We start from the raw sequence: 21,528 nt of genomic DNA on the forward strand, positions 1-21,528 counted from the left end.
CATGTTCTCCCTGTGTATGATGGGTTCTCTCCGGGTTGGTTGGTTGGTTGGGTGGTTGGTTGGTTGGTTGGTTGGATAAATGGATGGATGGGTGGGTGGGTAGGTGAATGGGTTGGTGGGAGGATAAATGAATGAGTGGGTGGATGGATGGATGGATGGATGGATGGATGGATGGATGGATGGATGGATGGATGGATGGATGGATGGATGGGTTGGTGGGAGGATAAATGAATGAGTGGATGGATGGATGGATGGATGGATGGATGGATGGATGGATGGGTTGGTGGGAGGATAAATGAATGAGTCGATGGATGGATGGATGGATGGATAAATGAATGAGTGGATGGATGGATGGATTGGTGGGATGGATGGATGGGTGGATAAATGAATGAGTGAATGGATGGATGGATGGGTTGGTGGGAGGATAAATGAATGAGTGGGTGGATGGATGGATGGATGGATGGATGGATGGATGGATGGATGGATGGATGGGTTGGTGGGTGGGTAAATGGATGGGTTGGTGGGAGGATAAATGAATGAGTGGATGGATGGATGGATGGATGGATGGGTTGGTGGGTGGGTAAATGGATGGGTTGGTGGGAGGATAAATGAATGAGTGGATGGATGGATGGATGGATGGATGGGTTGGTGGGAGGATAAATGAATGAGTGGATGGATGGATGGATGGATGGATGGATGGATGGATGGGTTGGTGGGAGGATAAATGAATGAGTGGATGGATGGATGGATGGATGGATGGATGGGTTGGTGGGAGGATAAATGAATGAGTCGATGGATGGATGGATGGATGGATGGATGGATAAATGAATGAGTGGATGGATGGATGGATTGGTGGGATGGATGGATGGGTGGATGGGTGGATAAATGAATGAGTGAATGGATGGATGGATGGGTTGGTGGGAGGATAAATGAATGAGTGGGTGGATGGATGGATGAATGGATGGATGGATGGATGGATGGATGGATGGATGGATGGATGGATGGATAAATGAATGAGTGGATGAATGGATGGATGGGTTGGTGGGTGGGTAAATGGATGGGTTGGTGGGAGGATAAATGAATGAGTGGGTGGATGGATGGATGGATGGATGGATGGATGGATGGATGGATGGGTTGGTGGGAGGATAAATGAATGAGTGGGTGGATGGATGGATGGATGGATGGATGGATGGATGGATGGATGGGTTGGTGGGAGGATGAATGGATGGGTGGATGGATACAGAAAAAACAGAAAAGTAATTACAAATGTCCACTACAGAGGACAATTTTTCAACTTTTAAATACTACGATAAAGTACAGTCAAAATAATTCCTAGAATGTTTTAATATGATGCTAAGAGATTTATTTAGAATATGCCAACAACATTTTAAACCAAAATTTGCACAATAAAAAGTTTTATGCACTTACTTTGTCTCCCTCCATAAAATGTGCTTGTACTGATGAACGCCATTTTTCTGAATTAGAAAAAGGTACGTACAAAAGTCCCACCCCTTCACATGTGGTATCATTGAAAAGCCCTAAATGTCCTCTGTAGATACCAAAAGGAATTAATTCAGTAGAATGCAGGGGATGGGAGATATTCAAGTTTATAAATGTCCTCTACAGAGGACAAAAATGAACTACTGGTAGTCACGAGGATACACTGAAAGCAAGGCAAGTTTATTTGTATAGCAGCATTCATGCACAGGGTAATTTAAAGTGTCTTACATTTTGTATTACAAAATAATAAATATATATAAAAAATACTGAATGGATCACAAACAAAATATACACATTAAAACAAAAAGTATTGTTTAAAAAGATGGTACTCTGAGGCAGACACACAGTGCTGTACAATGGCAGTTTTACCAAAACATGTCCCTGAGACAATACGGGCTTTGACACAAGCAATATATGATGCCGTAGGAATGACAACTTCTTATATAATCACAGTTATGTGATGAATTGGGATAGGGAGTTTCGATATATATGTTATTCTCCAGGCTATTTAGAAAAAAATAAAACATTTCTAGACAGGATCCAGTGGGACTATTCAGGTCAAACGTATTAAATTGGATGGTCTCAAATATTTGTTTTAATCGTGGACTTTAGATATTGTACAGTCTTATAACAATGACTTGTGATTAAAAAGTGACTGCATTGCTTCAAACCATCTGTGTTTAGCTGTTGCTGTTTAATATTTATACACTGGGCGGGATATCGATGTCTTGCTTTGGGGCTTTTTGGGAAGATTCTCATTAGATCCTGCTGAGAACAGCTTAACTCCTGAGCTGCTTTTATGAATTTCCAAAGATATTAATTAGATCCATGATAAAAGCAGTGGTTAGATGCAAATATTGATTTACTTAGAAGTGTCTTACTCAGACTTACAATTCTACCTACTCACCTGTTAACTCCATGGAAATCTGTGTATCAACTTTATTACCTTGTTTTAAGCCGATTTTCAAATATGTTTTTACAAACCTTTGTGTCATCATAATATCTGCCATTACAATCTGCAAAACTATTTCATGACTCTAGATCCTTTCATTGTTAAACAGTCTTTAGTTACTGTCATGTATTCTGGATCTAATATAGCATAATTATATTATGCTATAATATAGCATAATATATTTATGCTATATTATAGCATAAATATATTATTAGCATAATTATATTTTGCTAATTATATTAGCATAATATAATTATGCTAATATAGCATAATTATAGTATCCTATATTAGCATAATATAATTATTATGCTAATACAGCATAATAATTATGCTATATTAGCATAATATAACATATATGTGAAACAATATAGTTATTGTTTCACATATAACTATATGAAACAACATATAGTTATATGTTGTTTCATATAACAACAGAGTTGTTATATGAAATCTAAAGCCAAATACTTTTGGCTTTAGATTTCAAAAGTATTTGGCTTTTGAAAAAGCCAAATACTTTTTGGCTATTTCAAATAGCCAAATAGTATTTGGCATCAGCTAAAAGCATCAGCCAAAAGCATCAGCTTTTGGCTGATGCAAACATCAGCTGATGTTTGTTCTTCACACAAACATCAGCTGCAGCTGGTTGTGGTGTGTAAAGAATATTAGTAGATAAGAGACCCAAATGTGATCTGAAATGGCCTTTAGATTGTTGAGTAAAACCTATAGTTTTGACTAGATTCACAAATGTTCCAATATTTTCTGTCATACACCAAATTCTGTTTTAATCTCACACTAATTCATGTGAAGAAAAGAGTCCCGTCACTTAACAAACTAAAGCTAATTTCAAGCTAATAGCTTGTTTATCCGCAGCGCTGCCGATGTGATAATGTTGCATTTTTATAGGTCGAGGAAAAGGACACTAAACCATCCTAACTTTTCAGCGAGACTCTTTTAAAACTATGTGTTATTGTCGTGGGAGTCTCTGAATTCTCATTTATTTATTTGTTTACTGAGCTGAACAATGAAAGGGAAGTTGTGTCTGGATACAGCCTTAGTGTCTGGGCAGGAATTCACAGAGGTGGACCGAAGATGGGCTAATAAAGATTGCCCATGAGTCAGACATTCATCTTTTAACTCGACACAATAAAAACACGGGACCTTTAATAATTCTAAGAGCAACAATGGTCTGTATTACTTGGCATATTGTATGTCTACCCAAGCTGTACTTTATACGACTAAAAATAATGCAAAGTGCATCATGTGTGCATGTATGTCCATTGCAGCCTTTTCGTCTTTTGATGTCAATTAACTGCTTTTGTTAAACTTCATAAGGAGTAAAGCTGTGTATGGATTTCAGCTTATACACAATACATTCACAGGAGCATGAAAAGGAGCAAGAAGGGCATCCTTTATCCACTCTGCTCCCCACAGAAATCTTCAGAAGCCACTTACAGGGACACAGAAGGTCTTTCTTGTTTTTGCCCTGAGGGGTTGCAGCAAGGGAGCTCAGAAGCATGTGTTATCATGACCCTGAGGAGAATTGTGTGTATCCGTTAGTGAGTTTATACGTATGTTTACCCGTGTGTATCTGTGTGTGTATGTGAATGTTGTTGTATAACTGCGCGCACCATTGAGCAACTTGTGTGTTTTTGCACATGTGCATATGATTTTAGCCCAAAGACTGAGTCAGTGCACTGTGCCTCTGTTTCTCCTTCGCTGTCATCATCACTGTACAGACACATGGTCACGCTCATGCTAAATAATCAGGCCCAAATTGGTTTGTTTTGGGCCCAGAGTAAAAGCCACACCATGACTCATGAATGTTTAATTGCTTTTCTCAGCTTCTATGCTGACAAAGGCGTAATTAAGGCTTGTACATAAAACATGGGCTCTACAAAAATGTACCATTCTTAGCAGACTTATGAGAAGTATTATGGTCAAAAACTCGCTGTGTTTTTCCAATTGAAAAATATTTTTTGCTTGTCTAGTAAACAAGACAAGCTATCACAAGATGGTCACTGCTAGCTCATATTGTTTATTGGACAATCCCCTGTAAAAATATTTAATCACCGATATTTCAAGATGCTTTCATTTCTTCTTGGTTTGTAAAAAGAAAAAAAAACAAAGACAAAAAAAAGAAATCACAATATGACACAAAACTATTTTATTCAACAGCTTATAGATTAGAAAATATTTACTTAAAAATGCCTTGAATGTTTTACCCTTTTTATTGCTTTTGCAATTCAATCATGATCAACTATATTTGGCTTTTTTGCAAAACAAAGTTCAAAGGGGATGAATAAGTTACTCTACATGCAATAAAAATATTACCACACATGATGCTACAAACACCACATTTTGTATACAAGTTTTAAACCCAATGTATGTGTAAAATATAAAATAAAACATTTGAAAGTGGCACACTCCTTTGGGAAGCTTGATGATTGATTACTTGTAAATGTTTACCCCTTTGGATGGTTTATCTTGTTGCTGCTTTTAGAAAATCAATCATGAACAATAACATTTTTTTAAATAATTCCAAAAATCCTTTAATATGAAACTGAAAATGTCAAAGTATGAAGTCCATTTATAGATCTACTTCTATGACTGATTATTAAATAAATACTACCCCTTTAAACATCATAGTCGAACAGTTTTTGAGTAATAGTGGCAAATAGCGACTAAAATTCTTCCAAGTTGATGAAGAGCCACTGTTAACATTCAGATGCAGCTTTGTACATCGGATGGGTCCAACAGAATCTTGTAACATGCATTTGCTACTCACTAAAGTGTAGAATGGAAAACGTTTGTCATAAATAAGTAACCAAAGTATTTTTCCTTTCATCATTAGACTGATCCCCTATGAGATGGTTGGACACTTTGCTGATTTTTGAGTCCTATTAATGCAGAAAAGATTTCTGCTTGTAGTTGATTATACTTCTTTTACAATATGCCATAATATCAATTAAATTTGTTGATTGTAGTTTATATTCCAATCAGACCTCCAGTCCCAGTTTATCTATTTGTGGTTTTTGAAGTCATCACTTTAGCAATTAAAGCATAGGTTTGTAGTTCCAAACAGCAAAACTAAACCTGCAATTTCTAAATAAATGCTGAAGAAAACACTCTGAGGACAGAAAATCAGCCTAAATAAATCTTTACATCTCAACACTGCATTTTAAACCAAGGCTATGTTCTCGTTATTTTCCAAATGTGGGACTCGTGCATGTTTTATGCTCTCTTTAAGCTGATGTCTATGAGCAAAAGGCTAAATAATTGATGAGAAGCGAAGCGGGATCAAACAGTGAAGTTTGCATCTGCTTGTGCTTCTCTGTATGCATAAGCTTTTCTCTAGCTGTGAGTCTGCATGTAGCCATGAGGGCCTGTGTGTGGTCGATAATGTGCATGAATTTTATTTCTGTTTCTGTCACTTCACAGGTGCAACAGAAAACAAACAACACCCCCCACCCAAAAAAAACAACAATTCTTGTTCTTTTGATAATTACTTATACAGCTTGTTTACTTGAAAGCCCTTTTCAACTTGCAAAAAAAAATAAAAATAAAAAAATTTATATATTCTGGTCTTTCAGCTGTAACAGTTTTATTACAGACAGATTTGTCTCATCACATTCAACTACCTGAATCTGTTTTCCTAGTAACTTAATATGGCCCCTCCAACCACTCCATTTTGCCACAAGCATAAACATAAATGTATTTTATTGAAATGTCCATTATAGACCAATATAAAGTAATACACAAATGGAATAGCACATAACAGTGAAGAAAAAGTACATTTCAAAATTGTTTCCAAACAAAACTTTGAAAACTGGTTTGCTCTAAGCAGCTGTGATACGGAGCAGCTCTAAGTAGAGCTTTGTAAAGCCACCATTAGCAATGATTTCAGTCACAAGTCAACCGTAATCATCCTTCTTCTAACTTTGCTCGTGGAGAGACTCATTTTTGCCTTTCTTATTTCTAAACTGTTCAGACTCAATTAGCAAGTCTGTAGGCCATCTGTGAATATCAGTTTCCAAGTTTTACAACAGAATATACATTAAATTTAAATCCAAACCTTTTGCTGTAAACCCTTCTAATGTACATTAGTTTCTAAAATATTAACCTCTGCCTCAAACAAGTTTTGTTGCAGGACTGACCTATATTCATCTCCATCTGTCTTCTTACCAACTTTGACCAGCATCCCTGTCCCTGCCAACATCTTGTTTCATAATGTGGATGGTATTTTCTGGGTGTTAGTTTTCTATAACACAAATAATTTTGAATGTTTAATTCTGGTCCCACCTAATCAGTACACCTTGATCCACATGTTTTCTGTCTCCATTAAACTGCTTGTTGTAAAATCCAGAGGGGAATTGTTATAGATTTCTTTAGAATATCTTGCCACTCTTCTATAAAAGTCAGTTGTTGACACATCAGCGATTATGCTAATCGTTGTGTAAACAGACTTGCCCATTTTAGCAGTGTATCTCTGCTGCTGTTTTATTTAATTATTATTTATTATTTTTGCCTTTCTGTATTTGTGTTGCCATCTAGCACTGTATTTTGTAAAACACAAGGTAGTGAACTTTTGTACTGAAGCAATCATGTCTCCTTTGCCTCTCCACACACACACACACACACACACACATACATACATGCACCACACCTCCTCCATTAAATGCTCACTCGACTGAACCTGTCATCTTCCCTTTGGTCTCTTAATGGCCATCTACTTCTGGAGACCTATTAGAGTACGGGACATGTTATTGGAAATCAAAGAGGATTTGGAGTCTAGGGTGTCCTCCTGCAGGGAAGACTGACCAGCAGAGGTCAACTTGTTACAAAAACACACTCACAGCCCATATGGATTGGCTTTGAAAATCGCACATCATATCAGCGTTAAGATTGTAAAACAGCAATCAAATTTTAAGTCAGTAAAATATTTGTTCACTGCTGCAGTATGAATATTACAGAAATGTTGTTGCTTTTATATACTTGTTGGGCAAGTTTGAAATATGTGTAATTTAAACTGCCACGAGCAAATTTGAAATACATATTTTGATATGTTTAAAATTTGATATTCACACTTTTTTCTAATGATTTTGAAATTACAATATCTTGAATGTCCCAATATGACTCATAAAGTAATAAAAAAGAAACAAAATGCTTAGTCTTCTTAATAATTAAAGCCAAAATAACAGACCAAAATGTAATGTCCTCAAACCCAGAAGAATATGCAGTATAACTAAAAACATAAGCAGGAATCATAAAAAGGTATATCCAATTTACAGTAAGCTGTGAGCTTAGCGTTGGATACCAAGAGTAAATGTGATAAAGTATATTTTTCTTTCTAATGAATAGAGTTTCAGAGGAACTGGTCCACTGATCACACTTGCAAAATCATAGTGTTGGATTTTTCTGTTACTCTGAATTAATTTGTACAAAAAAAGCCCAAAAAAAAGCAAATTCTTAAAGATGTACTACCTTTATTTTGGTCTGATTTTTGGAAATCTAATTTGAGGTGTTACTTTTCCCTGCCAGATGTTTCTGTTAAGTTCTGGCAACTATATTTATGCATGCAAGAAACCAAGTCTGCAAATTATAACTTTTCGCCTTTTTCCTGAAAACCATGCCACAATCAACAACTTGATCAGCTCTATGCATAAGAGATATGTTGTACTAAGTGAGGCAATGGTGGTCACACCAGATATCAGCTGATTTTATAACCCCAAACAAACTACACATTTCAAAGAGACAGTGTAGTTCCAACAGATGAACATAGCACCTTCAGGCAACTTGAGACTGTATGCAAGGATGAACCACACTTGTACAGGTCCTCAATTCCCTTTCCTGATTTGTCACCAGACTTGTTTAGATTTTCCAAAATGTCACAAAAGGAAGCAGCTTGGTTGGTCTTAAAATACATCCACAAGAGTGCCTTCATTTAAGTAAAATGTTGTGAAATATCAGAATGATAAGAAGCTGACAAAAAGTCAGAAGTGTAGTCAGTAAGTTTTTAGCACATCTAATGAACTTCATTTTAAAAATTATCTTTCATTTACCAAGTCAAAAATGATTCCAAGATCTTAACAACCATGAGGCACACACTGAGAGTAAAAAATGGGATATGTGCCTTTTTATGCTGTTTAAAAGGTCAATTTATTTCTACAAGATGACGGAGCATCAATCCTTATGCCACAAAGTGAAGCAGAATCCACCCAAGCTAAACTGCTAGTGTCACTGCAAAAATGCTTGCACATTATTTAAAGTCTGTAGTTGTTAATCTATTTTTTAAGAGTTGATATTATCACACCACACAGTGATTAACCTCCATTAATCAGTGTGGTGTTAAACTCAGATCAGTCAGATAAAGGGATTAATTTATTCCATTTCCATGAGACTTTGAAATACAAAATATAGAACCCTAATGGTCAAAAAGTGTTTGCATGCACAGTAAAAGCTAGCCAATTTGCTGATTTATCCACACGTCTGTGTCCAACAATGTAAGGACCTGGGTCTAGGGGAGCACTAAAATGCCTTTGAGTCAGCACTAGCATGTGATGTCAAAGCAGAAAACAATATTAAGCCCCCAGAGCAGCTTGAAATTTGGAAGCTTAGATGCACATTAAAAGCTATGGCTAACAAAAGCAATGCAGTGCAATTGATCTAAGCTGTGTGCAAAGGCAGGACTTTGGGGAAATCAGAACCTTCATTAAAGTTTCATATTGTATTTCTGTACCCTTGCAGTTTCATCTTGTGTCTCCATTTACTTATGGGCCCAAACTGAGACTCACTGTGAGGCTTTGTATTATTCTGAAGGACCAGTATTAATACAATGATTAGGACAGCAAAAGTTTTATTTATTTATTTTTTTAACTAATTTTTATTCCTTCTTACTGTGCCTTACTGAGGTCATCTATGTAGATGGGCACATAGTTGGGTATAGCTTTGATAATAACAGTTTGAGTTTGAATATTTGTAAAGACTATTTTAACACTAAAATGTCTCTCTAGACAAGGGGACAATTATGCTGTTAAGATACTCATGGTATTTGTATTTATTTAAGTTTTTTTTTTTTCTTTTTCTGTCAAGTCTTTCAATTTCCTGATTCTTCATATAGCTAGTGAAGCGCAGAAATGTAAGTTTCTGAGCTTCACATCACTAAACTACCAGCGTACAGTTTATTTGTTAGCATCTTTGTTTTCACTGGATGCAAAACATACCGACTAAAATGCAAGCAGTACCATGACTTACATGTTTATGTTGTCACGGCGCTCCGGGACATGCGCAGTGGTTCTCTCTGAGCGGCAGAAGATGTAATAGAATTGCATTACATAAAATATAAATAAATAAAAAATCCGATGGCGACAGCTAATTCAGCAGCGCTTCGCTTTCACAGACGGTGAGACTACGTCTAACTTTTTTCGTCACTCAGAAAAGAAGCTTAAAGAAAGGTAAGCTCTGTTGGCGTGATTTTAGCAAACTAGCTGTACATAGCTGCGATGAAAAAAAACAAAAAAATACGTCGTCACTCACTGCGCTGAATTATTGTGCGGAGGTGTTGACTGAGGCGTCTCATATCTGGGACAACGCTGTGACCAAAGTCTGCAAAGCAGTGATGTTACATGCAGGAACGATCCGATTCTTCTGAACGGCTCTTTACTAAGAAGATAGGGCTGGAGTCTCACTGAGAGCCGTTCTTTATTCTTGTAATGCACTAGGCCAGGGGTCCCCAAGCTACGGCCCGCGGGCCCGCCTCCTCATTTGGTCTGGCCCCCTGAACAATACCAGAGAGCATTCAGTGTTTTTTTTTCATATATATATATATGGATTTTTCTTCAACCACCAGGGGGGCTCTTGAGCAGATATGAAACTTAATTTCCCTCAATGCAATATATACTAGTCAGTACCAGTCACCGTTTCGCTCACGGTTTTTTTCCATTTGCATTCTGGGTAAAAATTTATCTACAAACGCGAATATGTTGTCGGCAGTAATCCCCCCCCCCACCCCCTCCACAGTTTCACTCTCCCCCCCCCACCCCGGTCAACAAAAGTTTTCTAAGGTTTCTTTCTCGAAAAACTAAGACCGGCCCCCGACCAGAAAAGGGAACAGTTATGTGGCCCTCGCAGGAAAAAGTTTGGGGACCCCTGCACTAGGCACACTGCAGTAGCAATTATTATTTCATTGATATTTATTTAGTTAGCGAATAAATCAATCAATCAAATTTTATTTGTATAGCACATTTCAGCAGCAAGGTATTTCAAAGTGCTTTACATAATTAAAATAAAAACAGCATGTGATAAACAGAAAGAGAAATAAAAAGCTGTAGAACTTTAGTTGAGACGCCGTCAACTGGGACTCCAACTTTAGCCAAAACTCCGTTTGACAAGGACTCTAACCTCTGGGCTTTTAAAATTCACTTACGTTTCTGTTATTTCTGTGGTAAATAAAACACAAGAATGGAAGAGCATGCTCATTGCTCTTTGATTGTTTTCGTCACCTGTCATGGTGGCAGATATTACTGCCCTGTGCTGCCTGGCTTCATGCGGTGGGAAAGAGAGTGAGAACAGTCACGGTGAGCGCCTTGTGCCTCGTTACTTATTGCCTGTTGCTCCTTGGTCAGTGTTCATAGTTGAGCGTTGTTTACCATTAGGGCATTGCTTTAATTGCTATGTTTAATATTGCAGACAGTGGTGGTATCTGACATGGGCGACATGGGCAACTGCCCAGGGAGTTATCTTTTTAGGGATGGCACAGACCTCTGCGGATTGTGGCACAGAGATGGAAGCAAAACAGAATGGTTTGAATTGATAATAATATAAATTTATTTTAGCTCTAAATATTTAATATCTATGTGTTTTTATGAAAATGTGGATCTTTAAGATCAATTTGAGAAGCAATTTTTATCATATTTCACATTTTATCGTGCCATGTATTGTGGGGCGCCGGTCTTGGTCTCGGACCCTAAAAGTCTTTGTCTTGTCTCGGTCTCGGTCTCGATACACTCTGGTTTTGGTCTTGGTCTTGACTTGGTGTCGGGTTAGGTGATCTTGACTACAACACTACTTGCTACTTTATTATTAAATTGAATATTATTTCAGATCTTTGTAAATCTTTTGTCCAGATTAACTTAAAAAGTGAACTATTATTGTTAGGTAAATTTTCTAAACTACAGAAAGGTAATTGCTGGGGATGCACAAATATGAAAATGTGGACTGATTTTGATTTCCAATATTAATACTGTTGTTATGTCAGTATTTACTGATATTTTATCAAATATTTTATTTTGATTATTCGGTTAATTGTCGGAATAATCAATAGATTACTTAATTACTAACATAATAGTTTACAACAGCCCTTATGTTTTGCGGACAGCATGTGCAGCCCATTTTAAGCAGGGACATAAAACAATGTAGAATTTGCTCTCTGCTATAGTTCTAAAAATATTTCATAATCATATAATACCTGAGACAATGTAGTCGAGTTGGAGGCTATATTTTTTGTTTTATATTTTGTGTCTCTGGTTAAAGACCCCTTGTTGTTTAATGCATTCAGAAATATTAGAAATACCTTACTGTTCAGATTCTTGGTGACTTCTTCCACAGAGGTTAAGTTAAGGTAGCATATATACACTCTGAAGAAAAGTGGGTAAATGACACAAAAAATCTGAACCATATCCACATCAAACATAAATGAAGCTCAAAATTTAACTTATGCCACTTTTTGTAGTACCTTAGAAGTATTCAAATAAGTTGCCTTTTAAAATAAAGGTGCAGGTTTTGCCCTAAGTGACTGTTATTTAATGAAGTGGAGTTTTATTTGTAGACTTTACTTACAGTTTTAATTGTGTTACTATATTTTTACTATGGAATTGGAAGCCTTGATTGTATTCTGCTTTAAAGCACAGCAGCCCGTTTGGTCAGGTTTTTGACTTCAATGAAATTCAGAGCACATTTTTCTATCCATCTGATATAAAGTAGTTTAATAAGATGCACACTAGGGATGTATTTGTATTTCCTCAGGTTATCTTTGTCTGATACACAATTTTAGTTTGACGATTTGAAGCACTGAAATGGGAAAAAGGGTGAAAAAAGAGACAGGAATATATAAGGGGGCAGCAGTTTAAAGACACTGTAAGTTAATGACAGAAGTTAGGAAAAAGGAGATAAAGTAGTAGGAAAACGGTGCACAAAATGGTTTCCTTCTTAAATTCTGAAGCAGTCTAATTAGCCTGCACAAACTCTGAATTGCACAGACACAACCACACATAAAAGTCTACCTTGTCAAGGGGGAGAGGGAAAGCGTAAGGAGGAGAGGATAGAAAAAGGGGGAAGGATGGTGATGTGGAGCAAAAGTGGCAGTGAGTTTTGGAGGAATGGTAGAAACCAGGGAGAGCAGCCTCCGTGCTCATGACAGCAGCTGAAATCCATTCCACTTGAGGGAAAGGAAAACGGCACTTCCATGAAGGAAATACACAAGAAAAAAAGACATATGGGGGGGCTGGGAGGGAGATTGGAAAGGCAAGGCAGGAGAGAAATGACAGAAAAATGACAGGAAAAAATAGATAAATCTGGTGTGTGGGAGAGTCACAGCAAGAGAGGAAAAGGCAAAACACACAGACTGTTTAGACATTTGTGCCCATTAGAAATATTTGGGTGTTTGGATAGTTGTTGTAAGTGTGGGTGGATAATTCAATCAACAAACTGCATGTGATGAGCCAGTGTTGTGCCTGAGTTTCCAGATCCCATCCTTGCCATTCACAGTTTTACCGACGTTTTGCACAGAGAAGTTGTCAGCATCAATAAGATGAAAATCAGTTTTAACTGAAATGAATATTTGTGATCCTCTGTTTATTTTTTATGTTTGCAAAAATAATAATAAAAAAAACCCTCTTTTTTTTCACTGTTTTTTCTCACAGACCTAGATGTCCCAGTTTTGACTGTGCACCAGACGGTCGGCGATATACGTACAGGTTTCTACCAGGAGAAGACAGTATTCCTCCGCTGCACCGTCAACTCCAACCCTCCTGCAAGATTCATCTGGAAACGTGGTGCTATGGTCATCGAACAGAGCAAAGACAATGGAGTGGACATCTATGAACCTCTTTATACTCAGGTACACTTGAACAAGGTTTCCTGCATTTCTGAAACCATATGAGGCTGAGGCACAGGAGAAAGAGAAAAACCGCTTGCAATTGTTCGCTAACTGCTACTTCAAGTGTCCCTCTCGCATTGCAAAAGCCCTTTGAATTCTTGAAAGATTGTAGTATGTATGTTAAGGCCATGATGAAGACAGAAAATATGTGGAACGTGTTTTGCTGGCCAGGTGAGACCAAAATTAATCTTTTTGGTCTACATGTAAAATATGTGTGGTAGAAAACTAATTTGAGCGTGCTTTTCCTAGCATGAAACATGGTGTTGGTAGCAATATGATCTAGGGTTTTTTTTCAGTAGATTCAGGAAAACTGGTCAAAATTGATACAAAGTTGAATGAAGCAGGACAGTAAAAAAAAATTGAAAAAGTGAAAATTATTATTCACAAATGCTATCTGATTGTTCAAGAAAGGGCAACATTTTCAGCCTCTACCAGAAAGCTTATAGAGATATGGCCAAATGAAAACAAGGTTGAATTTCAGCAAAGAGCTAATCTAACGTCTACATCAATTAGACAGTGTAGTTTGTGGGCTATAATCTGTACCAGTCTTGAGACTCTCTCAAGGTATATCTATGGTTCATTGTTCATGGATAACGTGTGCAGACTGCAGACAATGCAATGATAAAACTTTTTTTTTTTTTGTCCAAAAAACACAACAATTCAAAATAACCACTTGAAGAAAAATTCATTTTGAGCCTTCCTGTTTTAGTGCAACCATCACTGTGGTGCAGTTTAGTCAAAAGTACAACTTTACGTGAATTAACGAGGTTGCAAAGTCATGTGAACAGAACAGCATGTGTAGCCGATTCAAAACTCATTTTAAACATAACTTTAAGGGTGAGATAGACTTTGTAATTGTGCAGTCATTGGCATTTTCATTTGTACATATAGCCTCTTCAAAGGCTGAGAGGTATTTCATTCAATTTATATTATCTTCCGAAAGTATAATTTATGGGTCATAAGACTCCAGCTATTCAAATCAGTTCTTCACAGTTTATATTCAGTGTCAGACCTGGTGGCCCTGTCCTGCTTTTTATTGGATTTGTGAAGAGCTTGTCTTCCAGCAAACCCCCTGAACATCTCATAATGCCTCATCGTGTTATTTGGGAGAACATATTAGTCTTCACTCAAGCCTTTTATCTTGAATGCTAAAATAATATTGATAAATCAATAGCACTTGTCAAATCTTGGTGCTACCTTATGTTATTCAATGCCTCTGTCTATACATCTGTTATATCATGAGAAACAGAGAGAGGTTGTGTGAGATGATCATAAGAAGGACAGATTTAACAATGGAGAGGATTGGCGGATTTTGTTTTTATGTTCTGATCTGAAAATCTGAAAAAAAAAAAATAATTTTCCTAATGGCACATGCAAAAGCCTTTTCTAAATGATCCATCTTTTTATCCTGATGGAGCAATGTTGATTTAGACGATTGCAGGGTACATGAGACACACATATTGCATTTGATTATGCTTTACAAGACTGAATGCAGCTTAGAAGACACTAAGAAGTTATTTCAGTGATATTTAATGCAGTGAAGGTGTTGTGAGATTGTATGTTTAGTTCAATGTTTAATATGTCTTTAAATAATCACACTAAGATTAATTTGAGGAAAACATTTTTACAGTGCATGCTGTGTTGGTGTTGTGTGTCTCCTGTAGGGCGAGACCAAGGTGCTAAAACTGAAAAACCTGAGGACCAAGGATTTTGCCGACTACACTTGCCAGGTGTCTGTTCGCAATGTGTGTAACATTGAAGATAAGTCAGTCACCTTCAGGCTAACAAACGCTACAGGTACGTTTTTTTGTTTGCCTTTGTATTTGCAAAGAAAAGGAAAAAGCAAATGGATCCTTGCAATCCACAGCCACATACAGGCTTCCACAGATGCATATTTTACTCTTTTCTACGAAATGGGTTGCTTTCATCCTTTTCACTCCTTTTTTGATTTTATAAAACTTCTTTTTTATCATAGTTTTCTCTGCTTAGAAATCTGCTTTTCTTTTCTTGAGCAGGAAATACTATTCATTTCTCACTGCCTCATCTTCTCATTTTCCTTGCTGTGTATCCATTTCTCCACCTCCCTTTCTGTCTGGGCATCTTTTTTTTCTCCACTGGTTTTTCCTCTCGCTGTCTCTATCTTCTCGCCTGCCTCCCTGTGCGCGGCGTTGTCTGCCTGTCTAGTTTTTCTGTTGCTGAGAGCTCATCTCAGGGCCGTCAGCTGTAATTCAGTTGTCACGCTCCCTGTTATCTCCAATTCTCTCTGCACCGGTCTGTCCATCTGCACGCCACCGCCCGGCAACTCTCTTACTTACAACAACACTGTTGCCGTTGACAGTCCTGTCAGGTTTGTTACGGTCAGACTGATGCACCACCAGGGAATACCCTGAGCTTAGTGTATATTATCAATCTTTTTATTCCACTGTGTGTTTATCTTTTTCTCCTCTCTTTTGCTAAGCTCTCCTCCCATCAAATCAGTTTGAGGCTTTTTTTTTTTTTAAAGTTTTTTCTAAAGAAGTTAGTTACTCTAAGTCTGATCTCTGGCAAATTTAATAAAACCATCCTCCATGAAACATGAAAACCAAGTTTTTGGCTATATGTTATGAGGACTGTTTAAGGCTGCTTGTTGTAATCCTGTTTTTCTCATGGTCAAATAGGCTGAGTAAGAATAAGCAAGCACCATGGAGCAGGCAAACTTCTAATGATTGTTTTATTAGAGTGGATGCTGCTGGCTAGATACACAACCATGCATGCTAAAGTTCCCTTCTTTAAATCTCCACCCTAACTGGAAAAAATTAAACATTAATACTCCCTCTAAGCAATAGTTCGACGTTTTTGGTAATGCGCTTTTTTTTTTCCTTAGATGAAAAGGTCTATCACATGTTTTTTTCTTTTCTCTCTTTACTTTTTTTTCTGTAGCAGCAACTAACCTGTCTTGGCTTTGATCAAAGGTAATACAATCTGCCAACTAGGACCTCTTTGACTTTAAAGTTTAAACACACAGCTTATTTACTGCGTCTATAGCAAAAGTGATGGTTTTAAGTTGCACGTTACTCCAGTGACTTATTGACTGTCAGTATGTCTTAACACATTACTGCATATTATCAAAGCAGCTGTTTTTATTTACTATTGCAGCCAGCTCATTCATCTAACATAAATATCTTTCGTTGTGATCAGGAAACAGCTATCCATGACGCATGATTTAAAACCACTTTATTTAATCATTTTGTTTAACATTTTGTTCATTTTTAGACCCTTCTTCATAATCAGTGAAAAAATCATTATTTTTATTCCAGTACTCAAATCCTTATAAGTACAGACCAGGTTTTTGCATGAATCTGATGTTAATTTCACCAATTGATGAGGTTCAAGCCGATAAGATTGGAAATCTTCCTTCCCATAACCCCAGTCTTAATGTCTTCCACTAATCCTGTCAGATTCAAGTTAGTAATTTGGTTGGGTGTCTTCAAAATTTCAAAATTACCTATTGATAAAATCAAACCTTGACTTTAAATATATCTAAATTCTTTAGATGTATAAACCATTTAAGACATATGTTCACACTGTATAATTGTTGAGTTTTTTCTCCCAGAGCTTTGTGAAGTGAACTATAAGCTTGTTTGAGCATCTAAATCCAATTCTCAGTGCTTAAATAAATTGGCAAAGGTGAATCTTTCTCCCATCATTCTTACTTAAACGGACACAGTTTTTTTTTTTTTAAACTTATCACTTTCAGTGTATCTTCTTTTTCTTAACACTCCTGAGGAAGTGGGCACAAATGTGGCAGCAACACTACAACAAAATAAAAAATAAACATATATACATACATACATACAGCTCTGGAAAAAATGAAGAGCCCACTGCACTGAACCCCATTGAAAACCTCCTGGTTATTCCACCAAATACTGATTTCTGAACTCTTCCTGAGTAAAAGCATTAGTATTGTTGTTTCTAAATGAATATGAACTTGTTTTCTTTGCACTGAGGTCTGAAAGCTCTGCATGTTTTTCGTGATTTTGACCGTTTCTCATTTTCTGCAAGTAAATACAACATTTTCGCTTGGAACTTTAGAGACATGTTGTCAGTAGTTCATAGAATAAAAGAACAATGTTCATTTTACTCAAACATATATTTACAACAAGTAAAATCAGAGAAACTGATCATTTTATGAAGTCTCTCATTTTTTTCCAGATATAAATATATAAATGGTAAATGGCCTGTACTCCAGATGACCCCAAACTGCTTCACACTACATTCAGTGTCAAACACACACTGATGATTGGAGCTACTGGATTGGAGCCACAGCTGCCCTGGGGCAGTCTGGCAGAGGTGGACAAGGAGGGGATCATTCCAGAAACCCAACAATTTTGGACCACTGTCTCCACCGTCACCAAATATATGCCTTTTGGTTAAAGGGTTTTTCCCATTTACTTTCTTCTTGCAAAACTAGCTGCAAGCTTTACACTCCTCCATATGGTTTTCATCATTCTTTGGAAACCATATGATCTGTTCAACTATCTCCACATCAAGTAATTTTTTATTTATGTATTTATAGTACATTCTACCACTTACCATATGTGTTTTTAATAAAACCAGTTCACCAGCTGTTCAACAATATCTGAATTTTATCCTACAAAAAAACACATTACATAAACCAGGAGTGCTGAGATGAGCATTTAATCCAAAAGAGAATCGTTCAAACTGAAAGTAAAAAATTTATCATGGTTGCAAAAACTGATTGAGAAATGCTTTCACCAAAGACTGCAGTCTATTAATTAGAGCACACACAATAGATCACAGATGAAGGAGCAACTAAAATGTGATGAGAACTAATGTTAGACAAATGTTTCAAAGAATTTCTATTACTGTTGTTGCCTACTACTCATAAAAATACCCAATTTTAAAACCAACAAGTGAGGAAAGTGGCCTTCACAGATTCTGTGGCCTGTGTCTGATGGGTATTCCTTACATTCATCGATGCAGTCTTCTACTCCTCTCGTCTTGGGCTCCTGTGGCCAAGATCAATTGTATCCTGACTGTGCAGTCGACACAAGCACAAAGACACACATGGATCCACAACAGCCACAACAATAACTGTCTGCCTGGCATCAGGCCTCAGAGACTTGCCAAAACAGCCAATCTGTCAGGACCTCACGTTCTCAAAGAGTGATGGAAAAACTCTGCTCTGAATGCGCGTGGGTGTGTGCGCATGTGTGTGGGCGAGTAGTTGTTGAGGAAGGAGCATCCACAATGAAGGGGATGAGGTAAAAAATGAAAGAATAGGAAGGGATGAAGTACAACTGTTTATTTGACTGTGTGCTGCTTGCTGGTTCTTCTATGAATGATATTCTAGGCGAGCTCCTTCTAATGATACACTCTCCCAGCAATGTCGGCTCTACAAAAAAGTTACATACAAATAAGTCACATTGCATGTTACACATGCATTTCCTTGCAAATGGTTAGCGTGGTCTAATCATGTTCCTCAGAAGAACCCTCCTTTTTCATGTTATATTAGCTAGAAATTATCATTTTTTTGATACTACTTGTACTGCAATGTAAATGTTAAAAGTAAATATTAAATATCTATATGTACAAATCTGACATGACTGTATTGTGTTGACGCAACACTGAGTCTCATATTTCAATGATTGAGAAAGCACACTGCCCTGAATTTAGTCAAACACAAAGAGAAAATGAGAAATGCGTGAAAATGATGCTATTTTTTGGCTCCATGGAAAGGAAGCATACAGTCCTAAGGCAAAATACAGAAGGAAATTATAATAGGCTGATAATAAATACGAGTCACAAGAAAAGGGTAAAAAACAACCATATTACATTTGCAAATATAAAAAAATGACAGTATCAGAGTCAGAGCTCTAAAATGACACTGACAGCAAAAACAAAAATAAATGGAAACTTAAAACGACAACTAAGTAATAGAAATGCATCGGGTGTGAGGGAAGAGGAGACGCAGTTTTTCATTAAAAGTGAAGCTTTTGTGAGAGAAAAATGAACCGCTTCTCTTCTTTTGTCCTCTGGGCATATTGTATCATTGTGTTTCCTGTTCACCATTGCAACATTAGTCCCTGCTGAGATTAAATTAATCAAATGAAGTCGATCCTATTGGAAAATAGGATTGACTTAACTTTCTTTTTGGTTTTGGTTATAATCCTGGTTTGGGGATCTTAGTAAGGAAACCTTTTTACCTCCAATCAGTGACATTTTTTTTTTTTTCCCCTGACTCATAAAATGAAACGGTGTGAAGAGGGAAACTAGTTCTTATCATCACAGTTCCAGAGTCAGGAGGGATCAAGTTTTATGGTAGAGTCCATAAATCTCTTTTACTCTCCTAAAAAAAGTTGAATTTACTTTGCCATAGCAAAAACATCAATTAGTTCTTTCAGACTTCTGTAATTAGAGTGTGAAATTTGTGATTGCTGTGATTCTTAAAAGTGCTAGGACAGAACAAATAATTAATTTGAGCATTTATTTTGTTTAATAACATGTCTAAGTAGCAGTTGGACAGAGAAAATCAAAACAATTACCTAATCCTTATTCCTCTCTCGGAAAAAAAAAAGTTATGAAGATTTTTAAAAAAAATTGTTTCTCTTCTCTTAGATTTTTTATTGAAAGAAATGGATCAAAATAAGAATTTTTTTTGTTGTTGTGATCCTGCACAGTTTATCGGGAAACTTTTGCCTTGAACTAAATTATTTTCCTGACCCACAGTTTCTACTAGTTGCTGTCATTAAATCTTGTTATAAAATGCTCCCTGTTAACACGTAATCACTCTCAATCAAGTAGTCTGAATAAAAACATTGGATTACCATGTTCAAATCCTGAACTATTTTTTTTTATTATTATTTTTTTTACTTTCAGTCGCTGTTGCTGCTAAACAATTTATACTTTATATACATCAAAGACTTCAGAATGTTTTATAACAGCTTTGCCTTTGATAAGCTCGAAAAAGATTTTCAGCTTTCTGTGTCATTATTAACTCTGAAGTGCAGAATATTTTCTCCCTCCTGTTCTGTTGACATAAATGGAGCGAACGTTAACTTACAGGAAAGGATTTGAAAATTGTATTTCTGTGAGTAACATCAGACGCAGGCAAGAAAAATTCATACAGTGACTTTTAGCTTCTTATTAGTTTGCAAATATAAATTAAAAGCAGATGTCAAATATAATTTCTGACATTTATATTGACAGAGTTTCAGACATTTTTTTAAATTATTTTATTATAATCTTACATATTTATATTCTGACATGCACAGATGTAGCATAACATTATGACCTCTAGCAGCTGTGTAAATAAAATATATTTAATTTTTATCATGGAACCCGTTGTTAGGTGAATATATTAAGCTGCAAGTTTTCTCTTCAATGATTTAAACAACATGAACGATAGGCTAGCTTAAGGATTTGAGCAATGTTGATGACGTTTATGTGACTGAGGCCGTATCCAAAATTCCAGCTTTTCTGGGGCGCTCCCAGTTTGCAGAAGTCTGTACCTTTCAAAAGAAATTGAAGGAAGGAACGCTGCTGAACTGGGGACAGGGTCTATGATGCACTTAGGGAGCAAAAGCTGTCCCATAAGATGAGATTCAATAGAGAAGCTATTGAAGCTCAAAATGCTGAAGATATTAACAGTGGTTCAAAATACACAGTGTGGCAATGGAAGAAGGTGGCTTTGAGTGATGAATCATGTTGTCTGTCAGATCAGGTGGATGGCCAGGAACATCTGCATAACTGGCCCAATAATTCAGCATAATTAGCTTATTTATTGATGAAACAATCAAACAATGTGATACCCAATCATGTTTCGGTTGGTAACGTCTTGGTGGAATAAATTCCTCGATTAATCATGGCTATGTTGGCAGTAAAATAGACAAACTATTGGATAGGTGGTGATAATGTTTTGCCC

The 21,528-nt window shown here is 36.6% G+C and overlaps 1 protein-coding gene across 1 annotated transcript in view; it reads left to right on the forward strand.

Annotated features, from left to right (window-relative positions):
- Positions 1-21,528, forward strand: part of LOC106916391 (MAM domain-containing glycosylphosphatidylinositol anchor protein 1) — a 73,654-nt gene that overhangs the window by 40,172 nt on the left and 11,954 nt on the right. The window contains exons 3-4 of the mRNA XM_088004636.1: positions 13,369-13,565; positions 15,269-15,401. Of these exons, the coding sequence (XP_087860762.1) occupies positions 13,369-13,565; positions 15,269-15,401 (330 nt within the window). The remainder of the gene's footprint in view (positions 1-13,368; positions 13,566-15,268; positions 15,402-21,528) is intronic.

The sequence above is a fragment of the Poecilia mexicana genome, unplaced genomic scaffold (genome assembly GCF_051168715.1).
Source record: "Poecilia mexicana isolate PSO_F unplaced genomic scaffold, ASM5116871v1 scaffold_3, whole genome shotgun sequence".
Lineage (NCBI taxonomy): Eukaryota > Metazoa > Chordata > Actinopteri > Cyprinodontiformes > Poeciliidae > Poecilia > Poecilia mexicana.